The 18,497-nt window shown below is 33.6% G+C and overlaps 1 protein-coding gene across 1 annotated transcript; it reads left to right on the top strand.

Annotated features, from left to right (window-relative positions):
- The first annotated feature begins 1,051 nt into the window (after positions 1–1,051).
- Positions 1,052–16,452, top strand: LOC105450556 (glycogen synthase kinase-3 beta-like). The gene is made up of 7 exons (XM_011690477.1): positions 1,052–2,417; positions 7,878–8,068; positions 8,438–8,521; positions 9,743–9,853; positions 10,519–10,756; positions 11,097–11,290; positions 14,119–16,452. The coding sequence occupies exons 1-7, from the start codon at positions 2,231–2,233 to the stop codon at positions 14,563–14,565; spliced, it is 1,452 nt and encodes a 483-aa protein (XP_011688779.1). The 5' UTR covers positions 1,052–2,230; the 3' UTR covers positions 14,566–16,452.
- Positions 16,453–18,497: the final 2,045 nt, after the last annotated feature.

Here is an 18,497-nt window from a genome sequence, read left to right as displayed (position 1 = left end):
TTCATTTTATTAATTCTATAATCTTATCCAAGATCTTATCCGTAATATAAGAGCACCAAGTATTTCAAAGAATTTTATTGCATTATTGAATATTTAACTTAACAGTGTTACCACATACTTGACATACTTACATTATATCCCTCATATACATTATTGTGACCACGTTGTGATCCGTATTTGTGTCCTACATTTAACGTATTTAATACAGAAGGAGCTCCCTCGGAGATGTTATCAACGAGCCAGCAATCACGTAAAATCACGTGCTAAATGTGGAACGAGAATTAATTCGCTTTTACCCGATTTCAACATTTTGTAGACCGAGGATTTCAATTCTGCCGAAGAACGGCTCCGGCCTCCGTTCGCCGGAAATCGATCTAGCAAGAAGCGGTATCTCTTTATCTACAACCGTGCGGTACCGTTTCGCAGGCTGCTCGCCTTATTTCGCCTTATCAGTAATCGAATCAGCAGCACAAATTCCTGGGATGAACGAAAGTCGAGTCTAACGGCTCGGACGCGATCGACGCGATTATTCACTTTCCCGGCCAGACGCTCGCACTCTTCCGGCCATCCTTCTTTTTTTTCCCTCTCTGCCACATGCATGGGCTCGGTTTGCGAGCGACGTCAGAGAACTGTCGTTTCGAACTCTAATGTTTTAATTAAGGAAAAATCAAATCGGCATTAATGAAAATATAACATATCGATCGAGGATTCGAACGTATGATTAGCAATTGATACATTGAATAATTTTAATGTTAAACGGGACGGAAACAATCGGAGAAGAAATTTCTCAGGGAGAAACTGCTTTGGGACGTGATGAATGAAAGATACGGATTTTATATTCTTTTTATGTTCCAAGCAAAAATAAAATTCATTCTACCTTACCGAGATACGTCAGACGATAATTGTTGTACAAGATTATAATTATTATGCATACAGAAATATCTTGGAAGACAAAGGGTTGATCCGGCGCTGCTCTCCCACCGCGTCATCCTGAACGCCCGCCCGGCGCAAGTGACGGCTCGATCGGCGCGGCGCGGTCGGCTTTAGTCGCGTGCCGGTAGTCCATCGCGAATCAACGCAGTTACTGCACGTGTAAGTCGGCTCGGGGCGACTCCGGCGGTGGTCCCGCTCGCGAATCACGCCGATCCGGCACACAACGCGTGATCCTCATCGCTTATTAATCCGTTCGGAAAACATAATCGTCGTTATCGCGATCCCAATGGAATAAGTGCGCGTCTTGGAAGCAAAAGAAAAGGAAAGGAATTTTTTTGCGAGTCCAAATTAAGCGTCAATCGATCGAGATCGATCGTTTCCGTGAAGGAAATGTGAGGATATTGCAAGTGTAAAGATTAAGCGACTAGCGTGACATTTAATTCGTTTACCTTCGAGAAGACAAACTTGAGTGAATATTTCAGTATTTTGTATAAGAAAAAAAATTATAAGAGAGACACTTGCTAATTTAACCGTGAGTGGTCTTGTATAAAAACAAGCGGATATTTGCCGACGATATCGGCATAAATTACAATCGATTTGTCGCGAAAAAAACTTTGAAAACTTATTTAAAATATATACCATTAATCCAACTGTCAATAACTAGTGATTTTTATAAAGCTTGAGGACAATTATTTACCAATTGTTGAAGCAATCGAACAATATCGTGGACAAGTCTTTTTCGATTATATATCAAAACTTGGAAATAAATAAAAACGCGAATTATAACGAGAATTAGTGAGATAAAAATATAAAACTTAAAGTTTTATAAAATTAATAATATAACGTCATTAATTCGCCAATTAAAATGCCAATTAAACTCTCTAAATAAAAATATTAAAATAAGCAAGTTGCAAATTCTGAAAACTGAAACGAATATATATATACAAATATGTGTTAATGATGAAAAATAACTTCTATCTGTGATTCAAAGCATTAAAGTGTTAGTATAAGACATAGTGATCTACAATAATATTTAATAAAAAGAATACATATATTAAATAAATTAATAATAGAAAAAGAACTGTATGATCGAAAAACGATAGAAGAAAATTTCTGTGATACGATAAAATTAACCACGAAGATAGTCGAGACGTAGTCTCACATTTTGAGGAACTGAATGAATCGAATGAAAATCCGATTTTGGTCTCGATATTTCAAAATATGAGACGGAGCAGAAACGAAGCATAGTCGTGATATATCGTGGGACATTTCAGTATAATTAATCGATCTCTATATCATGGCACCAGCAAATAACCTCGATTGGTCAGAGCCGTGTCAGCAGTGGCGATATCCAAAAATCTGCCCGCCGGCGACCGGACAGAAAAACGAGCGTCCTAAGAGCGCTGTGGAACTGAGTGGCAAAGAAGCCAACACTGCCTATAAAAAATTCTGCAAGTTCTTGCGTCGACTAAGCAGTAAGAAACGTAAGTCTATCGAGCGATCGATGTACCTTGTGCGTATGTAAACGCGTTGGAATAATTTTATAGCTTTATACGAAGTGTTACAAAGTTATTCTCACATATTTTGAAACGTTACAGTACTATCAATCTTTATTAACCTGAAATTTTTAACTAATTATAATCTAGTAATAAAAAATTTTATTACACATGTTATTATATAGTTTAGATTAAAAAAATTAATTTTGCAAATTAAGAAGAATTACTGGGCTTAAAAGTTTTGTATTTAAAATATTTTATTCTGATATTTCCTGATAAAATATGAAATCTGGTATTTCACGATTTTTTTATGTAGAATGAAACGAGGATTGATTTTTGTAAAAGATGTATAATTTTATGCAAAAATATGAATAAATCGTCTGTACTATTAAAACGGAAGTATATTTCGATTTTTTATACATATAATTATTTTTACATCTATGCAGATTAGACATTTACTACCTCAGTACCATTTTTTAAATCTTGTAATTATTCATTTAATTGAATTTATTAACTAAATTTGTAATATTTGTTAAATAGTTATTGTAATTACATACACGCGCGTGCACATACACACATATATACACAATATCTTTATAAAAATTTGTATAAAATTTCACAAAAATTTCTACACTATAAATATCGATTAATATTTCCGTAAAAAAAGAGGCTCGCTTCTAATGAAAAAAATTTATTTTAATTTTCCTCCAATTCGGCTTTCTTATAGAATTATACTCTTTTAATTTAATTGAATTAGTCATTCTCAATTTATTGATTGTTTCTTTTATTTGTGTGTGTTAGAGAGTTCTTTCTTAATTTATCATCATTACATATAAATTGTTCTATTTTTTCCTCGATGACATTTCTCTGAGATTTTCTTGTACACTCCACGTCATCAAAAGAAACCGATGCCGTCTTCATTTTATTCTTCCAAGAAAAAAGTCTATTGCTCGACGCGTTTCAAAATATCATTCAGTTTCCAGGACGATTTCTCGGCAATCTGATTTCTGTTCGAGCGATGGACCGATTTCCACGATGACGTGTTTAATAAATGTCGTCAAGTATACGTACCGCTTTGTGCATCGAGAGCGCGTGATCCTCTGACATTTACACCGCCCCTTGGCGGTGTCGTATTTACTCTTGGTCGCACCTACCGTGTGAGATGCGGTTTTTCTGTCTATTCGAGAGTGAGAACAGATCGAGAAAGCAGGAGAAAGAGAGAGACGAAAGGGTTTAAGGGAAAGTCGATGGGTATCTGTTACCCTCGATACTGCTTTTCGCGAACCGCCGAGGGAGGCTCTTTCCGTTACGGTAATATAAATATTAAATATTAAATATTGTAAAATTCGAATAAACAAATATTGAATGAATAGTCATACGAAGTAAGATGGTGAAGTGACAATAAATCTGTTGTATTCCGCGTAACACAAATTAAAACGATTACTATATTCAAAAATTGGCTACTTACTGATGATTTTTTTTAAATTTAATACATTTAATTTTCTTTTTCTTATATATTTGATTACCATACATTATAAAATAATTATGCAGTTAAAAAAATTATTTTGTATAATATTGATATATTTATTATATGATAGATTTTTTTACAATCAAACACAGTTGCACTGATAATGAAATTGGAAAATCTCAGAATAATCCCGCGCAAATCGCAACATTCAGCAGGTCAAATCATAAAAGATTGCCCCGAACCCTATTCTCCCGCTTTCTTCTGGCTTGATTAATCCCCTTTTTTATTATCTGCGCGGCCTATTTCATTAAACCGAGCGCGATTGCCTCTGACGACAAAGAAACCTTCGATATAACAAGGGACGCCCCCTTAAGCCGCGCGAAATGCCACCATGAGGACCGATATATAGATAATTTCTGAAGCTTTCTTGCTTCACAGGTAGGGGCTACACCGCCGCGGAAAAGGTCGAAGTCTCCTCCGATGCGCGCGTAACGCGATAAAAGGATCCGCAGCGTTCGCGATGCAGCTGCTGCACCGCTTCGTTGCGCTTTTTGTCGCAAGCTGGATTTAGCTAGCTAGCTGACTAGTCGGCTGGATTTTCTAGCCTCGACTGTCGCTTGACCCATTTCCTTCACAAGCGCGATGTTTACTTGAGGGTTTTTTTTAGGCCCTTTCAAGAGTCTCGGAAATTATTCTGAGATCCCGCTTCTTGTTAACAGAAACACGTCTGGAATAATACTATTAATTAAAGTAATTCTTTATTACTATATCTCGGTCTATATTTGGAAGATGAAGATGTAACAAGGTCTTGGTAAAGCAAAAATATATTATAAAGATGAAGTGACAATACATAAGATACTTCAGAGATGGGATTGGCATTTAAAAATAATAAAAAACGAATGAATAAGATAAAATAAATATATACATTATATGATCTTAATTCTTAATCTTATCTGAAATTATTTTATTATATTATATACATGATAAATATACATTATTTTTTTATTGTTTGATCTTTACATTGTTACTTGTATATTATTTGGTTTTTCTAAACATATGCTTCTGGGATGTCTGTATACGTCATGATTTAATTTGGCCGATGAGACACGCATCAGTATCTTGCCAATGCGGCATTTCGTACGAACGCGACAAGATTTCTTTCAAACTTGCCTTGCTGTTCAATTCTCGCGATGATAAATCAGGTACGAGATTTTCATATCTTCTCCGGTGGATAATTATATCTTCTGCGTACGATATAACGTACGTTGTTTCGAACGAACTCGGTTGCTATCAGATCGCTTGCCAAATATCGCTGTTAATAAATGATATATATGTAACTTCTTTTCTTCTATTTATTTGTCTTATATATTCTGTTACTATATTTACAATTGATATATAAAATTATAAACAGAATTTTATTATACAATAAATTACCTATAAAAGATTTTACACATACTGGAAATCAAAATCTAATTGGTATTAGGCTGATATTACATTTGTTGTATAACAAAGCATTTTAAGCTTATTGATTGGCTGCAAGAAGTTGTCGGATTTTTTTATCCTAGAGGCAATAAATAGGCTAATTTTTACATTTGTCCGTTTTTGTTGTATGACAAAGCATTTCAAGTCTGTTGATTGGCTGCAAGAAAGAGAAGTTGTCGGATCTGTCTATCCTATAGCCAATTAATAGTCTTGAAATTTTTATCGTATAACGACTCGTGTAATACTACCCATAGGCTTGAAATCTTTGCCGTACTCGTGTAATAGTACCCTTAATCTCGCGAAGTAGACAAAACAAATGATTTACTTGCGATCTTCAATCTGTGATTGATCGAAATGGTTGAAAATGTCGCGAATATGTCAGAGGACAAGACACCGTCCACGTGGAAACTGATCGTTCGGTGTATTCGCAAATCGGAATCCTCACCCTCAAATTCGAACACAAGTGATTCTCTACGTTCAATCGAAAAGATTTTCGATCAAAGATATATTAACTCTTTGTCGATAACAAAATATAATTTTTACATAAAAATTAAATTTATTTAACCTTCCTGTTGGCAAAGTAATGAAGTTACACCGCGTACATGCAATTATCATATTTAAATTTTAAACAAATCATTCTTTATTGTTACATTCTTTAGAGTTATCATATACCTAACGCTTATCTTAATATATTTAAAAAATAATTATATAAAATTATTGTTATGACATCAATCTTAAACAATTTTAATTTTTTATTACAAAGAAATGATTATATTGCCAATTAATTCGGTCACCCAATTTTTTACTAAATAAGGAGAAAAGTGGATATTTTTATCATATTTTAGCCTTTTCTTATTACATTGATTAAAAGGCAGTATCTTTAAATAATTGTACGATAGTATCAAAGCACGATAGTTTTATAAAATTTTTTATTAATTACATTACGATCACTTTTTGCCATATCTATGTAGTCTGAGCTACTTTAATATATATCTTGTTTATGAATCACAACAACCTCTTATGATATACTCGATGTGTTATTAAAATAGCCTTTATATGCTCCGGGTATCCGGCGCGTCCGTTTTTAACAAGAGACGAAAGATGTGACGAAAGGTATGACGCAGTTGAGACGTCTTTAACAACTAGGAATATGATAATCGTCGACGGCAAAAGTCCTGCATGAAAATATGCATTTGCGCAAGTCTTTTGAGAGAGAATTTACATTGCAACACGGTAGCTCAAACCGGTTATTGTTTGTAACAATTTAAACCGTTTATTCATCAAGATTCTCTGCATATTCTGATAATCGTTGGTAGAAAATATTCTTCAGTTCAATTGTATTTGTGCAATTTCATGTAAACCTATGCGTTTACTCCTTTTCTGAACAATAAAAAGAGACGTTATAGGTTTATTTGCCTAAACCTTCATTAGTTGGTCTACAGTGAGGATTTGAAGCCCTAAGAAATAGACCAATCGTAATCGAATATGAGGAGAATAATCGATTGTAATTGGTCAATAGCTTACGGTAAAGCTTAAACTCTTTATTGTGGACCGACACTTATATAAGGGTCTTAATTTAAAAGCTTTAAGTATATATTGTCGGAGTTAGTAAAATTGCGGGATAATTGTGAATTATAAGTTTCGACGTTCTCTTCGGACAACCTGTGTACAGCACGCGCCGATTTATTCTACGAGTCGCGTATAGCACGCGAAACTATTAGTAGTAAAGCAAAAACAAATCAAGGATTAGGCTATTCCTGGTCGCCCAGTGTCCGAGAACTATACGTGAAAATAGCGACGATTGCGAATCCGAGAGGTTGTAATTTATATAACACTTTCCAGACTTCGTCGCGACTTTAACAACATGCGTAATCTTTTTTTTTGCATTTCTGCAAAATATAAAGCTTTCAGAGAGAAAATTAAAGAAGAGAAACATGTCAAAATAATGGTATAAAAATAAGATTGATTCTGAGTATACGTATGAAGAACGATTTTGTTGAAAGATCTAAAAATTTTGCTAAAAACAGATCTGAAAATAATTTTTTGTTGAATCATCAAAATAATTTGTTGGAATGTTAAAACTGATAAGCATTGCTATAAAACGTTTTGATATTCTAGTAATCACTTTGACTTTCGCACAAAATTATTTTGATTATTGAACAAAAATTATTTTCAGATCTGGATTCAGCAGATTTGTTCTTTCCGTGTATATCTAATCTAAATGTTCTTTATATAATTATAATAGATCACGTTTTGCAAAGCAATATACGTTGCATTTCGTCGTAAATTTTCCAAGATAATTATTGTTGATACAAAGACAATTTGCTTACTTAGGTTTTTACGAAATAGGAGCAAGCTTTCCTCGACTCTCGAGGGCTCTCTGGGCGTTTTCTGCTTTTAGAGGAAGCTCGGTTTCCCACTTTTGTTTCCATTTCTTTTCTTGCACTGTGGTTTTTTCCGATTTGTTTCTATGGGTGGTGCAATGTATCCTGCTGCAGGCAAGGATGGCAGCAAGGTGACGACTGTAGTAGCGACTCCCGGTGCTGGCCCGGATCGTCCTCAGGAGGTCGCATACACCGATACCAAGGTCATCGGAAACGGCAGCTTCGGTGTGGTATATCAGGCGAAACTCTGCGATTCGGGGGAGATGGTTGCCATCAAGAAGGTTCTTCAGGACAAGCGATTTAAGGTGAGCATTCTTACGTCGTTATTTGCTGATATAAAAATAATAGAGTATAAATAATAAAATTAAAAATTAACGAACTTCATAAATCAAATATGCAGAAAATTTAGTGGCAATCACTAATAATTAATAATTATTATGATAGATAGTGTGTCGAATCTACAAGTTCGTTGTTTACATTTTGTTTTATTTAATTTGATTTGATTTGATTGCATTCTATCCTATCTTTTCATTCTATATTTATGATTTTATTCTGTGTTTTATCTCATTTTTTACTTTTTGTTTTAGCTTGTTTAGTTTATTTCTTATTTTAGTTATTTAACAAGCATTGAATATATCAACATTTTGTCATAATAAAATTTTATTTTTTTACAGAACAGGGAATTACAAATCATGCGACGCCTCGAGCACTGCAATATCGTGAAACTTAAATATTTCTTTTATTCTAGTGGTGATAAGGTAACTATCTCATCTCCATCTTCTTTAAATTTTAAGTAAAGATGAATTCGATCTGTTATTAAAATTATTTTAAGAGTTCTGTGAATCTGTTTATTTTAAAGCGAGAAAAATTCGCGAGAAAATTACGCGAAGTATGTAACTTTAATCGGTATAGCTCCCATTGATTAGCGCGCAATTATCAATCGTACCGTTATCGGTTTTATTACGTAAATGACACGTGCCTATAAATAAAACGTGAGATGTTCATTTAATGCATGCCACATTGTTATGTTATTTTATAGAACATCTTAACCGCGACTAATCCGGTTTTTCACGTTGACGTAAGTTGAAGTGCACCCAGTAGTCGTTTGTACGAGAATCCTTCTTTTGGCGAGAAAAACAAAACTCTAGGCGAATTATCGCTTCCACATAGGGCCACAACATCTTCATATTCGTATCATTCCTTCGAAACGTCATTTTTTAAAATGTCAATCTGGGTCCGATTAGATTACGCTGCTTCGCTAGTCTTGTAGTACGTAATTTTTTTCTGAAGGCGTGTGTGATAATTGTACATGTTAATAACACGTGGGCATCGATGTGTGTGTCCAAGAGATAATAATAATGAAACGTATAACTTTTAAAAACGATCTCCCAACGGGGTATCCCACAATTCGCTATGTTATTCCTCGTAAAGTCTGATTGATCTTTAATGATGATGTATGTTTTATCGTAAATTCTGAGAACCTAATAATGTGAAAAGAAGAGTTTTCGTATGAGAATGAATAAATTACATAATTATATTTTTATAATCTAGTAATTTTAAATTAATCTTTCATTGAGAAAGATCTATTTTAAATTAATCTTTCATTGAAAAAGATCTATTTTAAATTAATTTCATTGAGAAAGATCTATTTTTACACATTTTTATATACGTACAATGTTGAAAACGAGGGAGATTGAGGAATTGAAAAAAATTTGACGAAAAGTTGTGAAGTAGTTAAAATTGTAAGTGTAATTAAGAAATTGTTATCAGATAAATTAGAAAAAAATTTTGTCATTAAAATACAAGTTACGCGAGTTGCGGGGAAACTCTACATTTCTTCCTGACGATAGCACATCGAATATGTCGTCAATGTTTGGTTTTGGAGTAGTGTGCCTTTGAGACGACAAATAAACAGATCCTCGCTTGTTGAAAGAATGTTACATGCAATAGAATTTTCTTTTTTCTCTCTTTTTTTCTAGAAGGACGAGGTTTATCTTAATCTAGTCCTGGAATACATACCCGAAACTGTGTACAAAGTCGCTCGACATTATAGCAAAAGCAAGCAGACGATACCAATCAGTTTCATCAAGGTGAGTTAAATTTCTAAACTTGTATTGTAACACAAAAACAGAAATCATATTTGTAAATCTGTTCGTTCGCTGTTTTGTAATCTTCAATTTGAAAAGATCACATAAATATTACAGTATCACCGATTTGTAAAAAAAGAAACATTCTTTTAATTCACGCAATACGCAGTATCTAAGAATTTTTGAGGTCACTAATTATGAGATTAAAAATTACAAGATTTATAGGTATCAACGCAATTCATTATTTTAAATTATTCTAATTTAAGATTTGTAATTAGACATTTCACAAATCTAGAAATACTTGTACGTAAAAAAAATCTGAAAAAATTTTATTAAAGATTATTTTATTGAAGATAATTTTAATAAAGATTTGTTCATAAGAAAATATGTTTTGTAAACTTAATCAGATATAACAGTGTTACTTCAGCTTCAGTTTAGGACTGTGTTTCAAAACTATGTTCAAAGACAAATAACCGGCGCGCAGTTTGCACTGGAAATTCAAGCAAATATTATTATTAGGCACCGAGATTCGCTTTGATCGAATAAGGCCTCTCTTCGCTTATGTGTGTTATTCATATATCGATTTTTATTTATTATTATTAATGCCGATATAAATATTAAATATAATAGTATAGAAGATAATCTTTACTTTTCTCTATCCTTTGCAGTTGTATATGTATCAACTGTTCCGTTCGTTGGCGTACATCCACTCGCTGGGCATCTGTCACAGGGATATCAAGCCGCAGAATTTGCTTCTAGATCCGGATACTGGTGTCCTGAAGCTATGCGATTTCGGTTCAGCTAAACACCTTGTGAAGGGCGAACCGAATGTGTCCTACATTTGCAGTCGCTACTATCGCGCACCTGAGCTCATCTTTGGTGCTATCGACTATACTACAAAAATTGGTATGCTTAAAATCTTAATAAAACTTTGTTTAATATCACATATTAAGTTTGAATGGAATTCGTTATTGACCTATTTGTTTCTTTTTGTTCCAATTTGAATATATTTTCATAAAAATTATCGATCCATTGATAGATATATAAAACCTCTTGATAAGACATTAAAAAAACGTTGTAATAGAAAGCATGATATAATAAAAATATATTATTGAATTTTTAAATATTTTTTTTATATTGTATTATATTTTGTAGTAATTCTTAATGTAGTAGTTATAAAACGAATGGGCCTACGGAAGGCCCTAACGTAATTCTTAATGTAACGTTTTTCCCATTTTCGCGACAGATGTTTGGAGTGCAGGTTGCGTGCTAGCGGAACTGCTGCTAGGTCAACCGATATTTCCCGGCGATAGTGGTGTTGATCAGCTGGTAGAGATTATCAAAGTCCTCGGTACGCCTACGCGCGATCAGATACGTGAGATGAACCCCAACTACACCGAATTTAAATTTCCACAAATTAAGTCGCATCCCTGGCAAAAGGTAGAGTACTATTTTCATTTTAATATAACTTTTTACGTAACTTGTTATTAATATATATTTATACGTGTACAAACTCCAGCGGCATATTCCATGTACTTCTTCAACATGTGATTGTCTCCGTCTTGTTTTCATACATATGTCTATTAACTTTATAATTTGTTATAAATAATTGAAAAACCCACATGTTTTTAAATTCATAATTTTAATACTATTTCGAATGTCTTTATCTTCAAAATATACACAATATTTTAAAACGCAAATTTAAAAATATGCCTTTTTTAGACAGGTAATAATGAAATAAAAAACAAGTTTTTCAGTTAATTTTTCAAGTTAAAGGAAAAGGTAAAGTCGAATTTGATGTAACGTTGCATGATGAATTATTAAACATGCACTTTCGGCATAAAGGGAGAGATAATTTTTTTTCGTGTTTACAATACGATCGATGGCAATAGCAATAGCGGCTTCAATCGATTGCCATTCATCACTACATGTACTCGTGATTTACAGTATATGCTTCAACGAATGAGTGAAACATCTTTGTGTTCCATGGAGCACCAGAAGATTAGAGTAAGTGATTCGACTTGCAACAAGTGTTGTTCAATATGGCTGGCACAAACTTTCTCTATCTTGGCCCGTTGTACTAACATTAAAAAATAACATCTAAACTTCCATTTCGACGTTCCGGACGAGCGTGCAGACTTATTCCCGATTTTATTTTAGTCATTAAAGAATAGGAGTATAAAGGAAAGAACAGTCCTCTTCAAGATTTTCTTCATGATCAGATATCTTCTTCATGTAACTCCTCATTGCCTAGTCTCATCTGTTAACGACACTAATAATTTTTTACACGCGACTTCTTACATTTTACATTTGTTATGACGACTGAAAATAATTAAGAGTATCACTTACTCTGAAAATAATTGAGAGTATCACTTACTCTGATATTCTGGTGATATTTGAGATTGCATTTGAAAAAAAAACTTGAAAAAATGAATAACATACTGTGTAGCCTTTCGTGTCTATTGCGCAAAGAATAGTGCTTGGAGTCTGTGTTCATCTTAGATGTACATATATTCACACTTGCATCGTACTTATTCCAACATTATGCTGACATGTATATCTAAACAAAAGAAAAAATATATAAAAAGAGTTGCATATATAAGCACATAGTGTAAATTTTCAGACTATTTACAGACATTTTTCTTCTATATTTTTTCTTAGATATCTGTTTTCTTAATAAGAATGTACAGTACCATGCTGTAAATTGTACAAATAAGAGATGAACACAAAACATTTGATGTTTTACAATGGATGATTTTCGAATATAGATAGATAAGTTTTTAGTGATAATATTAATGTGATAAACATTGATGTTTTCCTTATCCATACTCATGTCGATACAAAGTATGATTATCTTATTTTCAGTTCTCAGCAGGTATCAAATCACGTTTTCTGACCTTAGGACTACGTATCGTATTTTTGTATACGCAAACGACATACTGGATATATCAGATGTAATCTATTACTTTTACGCAACTCTCTGATTTAAATACATATTTTTCAATTAATTTTTACAGAAAAGTAACATTAATTATATATATATATATATATATATAATAAAATTATAAAATCAACATTTAAGTGTGCTTGCTAGATTGTAAAAAGATTGCAAACGTTTAAAAAGCAAGAAATTTTGAAAAATATAAGCTGAAATTTTTGTTGAGCAAACCCAGGTATAGTCCTAGGGTTAGACGCCATAAAATGAAATGTAAGAACTTAGATTTTGTATACATAGTGGACTAAAATCATCTCATTGTGAATTTTTCAATAACATATCGCAATCTTCCATGTCCATCGTGCAGAGAGTAGTGCTTGGAATCAATATTTAATTTTCTTAAATGGGATTTTATAGATCTCATGATCCAAAAAAATTTACGATACCTACTGAGATTTAAAACTGAGAGTTTACATGTCACTAACTATTCTTGCTATTAATTGTTCGTACAACCTTCAATCTTCTACAATTCTCCACAATGTGATATATATTCGACCTTTGAAGACAATACAGAAAATATCAAAGCGAATATAAAGCGCTTTGATCCGTATTCTCATTGTTCTTCTATTGGCACGTTTGCACCACTGATTACGAAGGAGCAAAGCATTTAGTATAACACTAAATAAAGTCTTATTCTCACAGAAGTACATAACACAATGTAATACGCAATACGGAGGAAATATCTAATTTTGCATATCTCTGTCCTTCAACGTTGTCGTTAATTGTTGCATAAGAATGCATAGTCTATTCTTGTCTATTTATGGTAATATTGTACAATTGGCCACTGCTAATAAACTTTCCTAATTACTTACTCATTTTATCTTATTAAGATATGTACTTTTTACACATTATTTATGTCGTTTGCATTTTAAAAGATCAAAGAAATATCAGAGTTATCTAAATGTTACTGATAAGTAATCTCTATTCATCACAGAAACTCGATGTATATCGATTTCATCAATGAAAGTAATCATATAACGTCGCTGGAATTAATTAAATTTATAAAATACTTTACATTCATCGAACACACAGCACGCCGTTCTTACGGATACAAGAGTACTAGAAATTTAGCAGAATAGGATTTTCGTAAAGTCAGTTATTCAAACACGAAGACTGACAGTCTACCTCTAATAAAATGTGTGCGATCGGAATACCGTTATAATATTTACTCGTCATCCAAGGAATATTTTAATGGGTACATTTAGCAATGAGAAAGAGCGAGATCTGAGGATAATCAGAGTTTTGTTGTCATGAGTTTCGATGGTGATTGCAGGTGTTCAGGGCGCGCACGCCGCCGGAAGCGATGGACCTGGTGGCACGGCTACTGGAATACACACCGTCGCTGCGAATGACGCCGCTGCAAGCGTGCGCGCATTCATTCTTCAATGAATTGCGCGAACAGGGCACGCGGTTGCCGAGCGGCCGTGAATTGCCGCCACTCTTCAACTTCACCGAGCACGAGCTGCGAATCCAGCCGATCCTCAACAGCATGCTGATACCCAAGTACATGCAATCGGCCGCCGCCACCACCGGTACGGAGGGGAATCCCGGCGGGGGCGGCGGCGGGGGCGGAGGTGGCGGCCAGGCGGACGCCACGGGCGCCGCCGCCAGTGCTAGCGGTAATTCTAGTGATAATAGCGCCAACAATCCCAACACCACCACTAACACCACCGCTACCAACACGCAAAACACTGACCCCAGCCAATCGAATATGGCTTGAATCGCTTTATTCTATCTTCTATTTTTCTTTTCCTTTTTAACGTTATTAAAGAGTTGGGTTATGACGTTGTTACAATGGCATGACGAAGTAACCATCTTCTGACGAGGATGTCCACGTTGTAAATGCGATATACGCGCATTGCGGAGTATATATAGGTGTAAGGTTTTCATCTTCTCTCTAGCGAGAAGTATAGTGTAGTACAGCGACGCGATTCGGTGGAATTAAGGCTCTTAGCTCGTTTCCATATGCACATTCGATGACCAGGAGACCCTGACTCCCTTTATCTTAACGAAGACGGAAGTTCGATTCGGAGGACGGAGGCAGAGCACCGTCAACTTGCTCCTTTTATTACCTACTGACTTTTTTGTTGGCCTAAGATGGCTGATTGAAAGATTTTTTTTTTAATTAGAATAACCAAGATTCTTCTACTTCAAGATTTGTTTATTTTCCATCTATTTCCTGATCCTTTTAACGATAAAATCGCTATTCTTATGGGACATGCATATAGATTTGTGCTTATCTTTATTAATTATTTCATTAATTATTGAAAAACTCGCAAAACAATAAATTCCGAAATAAAAACGTTTAATTCGCGGAACTATAATCTATATAATGTAACATTTCACAAAGACATTTCTGGCAAACTATTAGCAACAGGACAAATAGGAAAATTATATTAATTTTACTATTGCATGAAATATATAGAAATATGAATATATATGTGTATGTATGTGTATAGTTTTTACATAAATGTAACATATATAAATTGCTCGTTCAGATTAAGTACTGTACACAATTTACAATGAAAACGGAAATCTTGGAAGGTGTCATCTTCTCTGTTCAAAAAATAAGAGGAGGAAGGATATCGTGAGGTTGTGTCCAAACTGACACAGAATCAACGAAGATAAATACACCGAAAAAATCGCGCTCTTTCTTTAACATATATGCATGCTTAGATGGAAAATGTGCAAGTTTCATTTATTACATCCAGTAGATTCTAATACAAAGTAACATTCTATTTCTCGTCAAATGACTCATTTTGATTCGCCGATTTTAGAGAGCGGAGTCAGGCGGTGCTGCGAAATTCGTTTCTCTTTCCAGAAAGGGAGTTCGGGCCTACTGTGTAAGCATATAATATCAAAAAAGATTTTACACATTGAGGAAATACCATTTTCATCAATCTTTGGTTAAATTTATCGACGGTTAAAATTAACAGCAATTTTGAGAACATACCTCGTTATATAAGTTCTTGAAACTACTGTTAATCGGTTAAGTTAATCGAAGATTGATGAAAGTGGCTCTAACATAGACCACGTTTTTTCAGATGTTACAATTTATTTGATAGAATAAATTTACTGAACACGCTAAGAATTCTTAATGAATATTCGTGAAGCTAGATCTTTTACAAAATTCATATAAGACATGTATAGATCATCTAATATCAATTTATCCATGTGGAAAAAAATTTCGGAATTATTATGCGAATTTATTCTATCAACTGCGAATTGTAGTATGTGAGAAGCTAATTTACCTCATTGTGCATACGCGAGAAAAGAAATTTATGGTATTCTTTATTTCTGACATATAAACCAATGTGGCTGCTAGGAGTCTTGATTACGCTTCGTTGTTGTCAAATCGAATTCAATGTATATATATGTGTAGGAACTTGTCTCCTTTAACTTTAAATACTGCTAAATGCGTTTACTCTAATTAAAGGTAAACTAAGAGGATGTATAATCTAATGCGTCTAGTAATGTCGTGTTTGCGCGTCGCCATTATTTTATATTTTAAGACACTGCGAAGTCGAAGCTCGACAAAAATATTGACTTTTGAGGAGATTGTGAACGCCGATGATAAAAATGTTGGTCTTTTGTAGACTTAGAACGACGCAATTTGACAAGCTTAATTATATTCTATGTATGTATGTGTGTATATATATATATATATATATATACACATACATACATATATATAATAAAATCCCCTTTTAACACATCGATTGCTATGTTATATGTCATCTACATATATGTGAATGTTTGTTTCTGTTCATTCAAATACGAGTGATATTAAATTCTTACTTAGGAGGCCCGCTGTGCAATGATATTCTTTGATAAAGAAAGCGATGAAGGAAACGTGCTTGGTTTCCTGGAAATTTTTCATGAAATGGAATGTCACTCATATATAAGTGATATAGCAGTCAATGTGTTAATTGATAACGATTAAATGCGCGATCCTAATTGAGTTAAAATGCAGTCGAATACCTGTGATCTTGTCAGGACTAAAAAAATTGCTTTTTCCTTCAGTCGAATTTTAATGATATACAAGGTGTCTGGTAATTACCGTGTCATGTTTCGCGAGCGGGTAAGGTAAACTGAAAAAAGTCTTACCATTTTGCGAGTTTCTCGATAATTAATGAGAAATTAATTAATAAAGATTTGCAAACGTTCATCTTTATTAATTAATATTTCATTAATTATTGAGAAACTCGCAAAATAATAAAGAATTTTTCTATTTTAGTTTAATTCACTTTATTTACCTACGAGAAATGGCATGATAATTACTAGACATCCTATATTGAATGAAAATGTCTTACTCGGTTTTTCATTCTAATATGATCATAGCATACGTGAATAGCAGAAATGAAAATTTTCTTTAAAGAACAGTTTAATTGATTCACAGTTCTGTTGATTACACGGATATTCGACTGTAATTATATTTGATTATGTCTAGATATTTCTAGACAGAGATGCAGAGAATATCTGCATCATTGATTTGAAAAAGTATATAGATATTGAAAGAAGACCATCGTACTGTTAAAGCAATTCGACAGCAAGAACAAATTTATTGCTGAATCGACTTAAGTGTACATACTAAATGTACATATAACTGGTTCCTCTTTAATCGACGATTGCTAAGCACGATTCAAGTTAAAAACAAAGTAAAACAATGTGTAATCAAATGTCTAGTAATTTATTGATGCATCGCAAAATCGGTTGAGAGAAACATCGATGACGATTGGAAAAAGGTTATCGTACTATCGACATAATTTAGCATATATATAAGGAATCGTTCCTTCTCTAACAACTGATAATTGCTAAACGCGTCACTAGTTGAAGGAAAATTGAAGATAATTGCGTAATTTAGCATCTAATATCATCATTTTATCGATAGAATGCGAAGGCAAAAATCGAAACCGGTATAATTTAAAATTTAGCGATCGCTACATTTGTGAATAGATGAAATGATAACATTTTCTCTCAAAAATCCTTTCTCAATTCTGGAAAATTGTACTCACTGAAATTATACCGGTTTTAAATTGTACACGGCAAACGTTATTGCGAGGTTGGTTTTGGAAAAGGAAAGCAAAACTTGGAAATGGACTGTCGTATTCTCGATTCATAATATGAGTTTTCAGTTAAACTGAATTTCTTCGAGATTTCAGTCAAACTGTAGATGTCGCATATTACAGAACAATATAACAATGGATATGGATATTGAGTGATAATATCAATAAAATTAATGTCCGCATTTTTATTTTGACTGATGTCATCTTGTAGGTAAATGATCATGGAAGGGATACTCTTTATTTTGTGTTCAGATTTCTAACGGATTTCTTCCGTTAATAACTATTAATAACTAAACACAGAGAGAGAGAAAGAGAGAGAGAGAGAAAGATACTTGAAATATGTTTAGTATGTACAAAAGTGTCTCGGACATGAAAACTGATTGACTTGCCGCAGACCAAGACGCGTTGTTGTAACTGAGGAGAATGTTAACTAACAAATTCGCGTTTCTTGCCGGAGCATTTAGCGAAAAGACATTAATTAATGCCTACATCGCGCGCGCCTCGGCCCTTAAAATTGTTATCCCTAAACACTGTCGCAACACTATGATTTTTTCCGGATTCTCAGCTTTCCAAATTCGTTTCTTCC

Source organism: Wasmannia auropunctata, unplaced genomic scaffold (assembly GCF_000956235.1).
Source record: "Wasmannia auropunctata unplaced genomic scaffold, wasmannia.A_1.0 LD336060.1, whole genome shotgun sequence".
In the NCBI taxonomy this organism is placed as follows: Eukaryota; Metazoa; Arthropoda; class Insecta; order Hymenoptera; family Formicidae; genus Wasmannia; species Wasmannia auropunctata.
Note: the sequence above shows the minus strand (reverse complement) of the source record. Positions and strands in the feature narration are given on the sequence as shown.

Coding starts and splice junctions, on each gene's coding strand:
- LOC105450556 (XM_011690477.1), top strand. CDS start 2,231: ATGGCACCAGCAAATAACCTCGATTGGTCAGAGCCGTGTCAGCAGTGG. Junction 9,854..10,518: donor TACCAATCAGTTTCATCAAG/GTGAGTTAAATT, acceptor TATCCTTTGCAG/TTGTATATGTATCAACTGTT. Junction 11,291..14,118: donor AGTCGCATCCCTGGCAAAAG/GTAGAGTACTAT, acceptor TGGTGATTGCAG/GTGTTCAGGGCGCGCACGCC.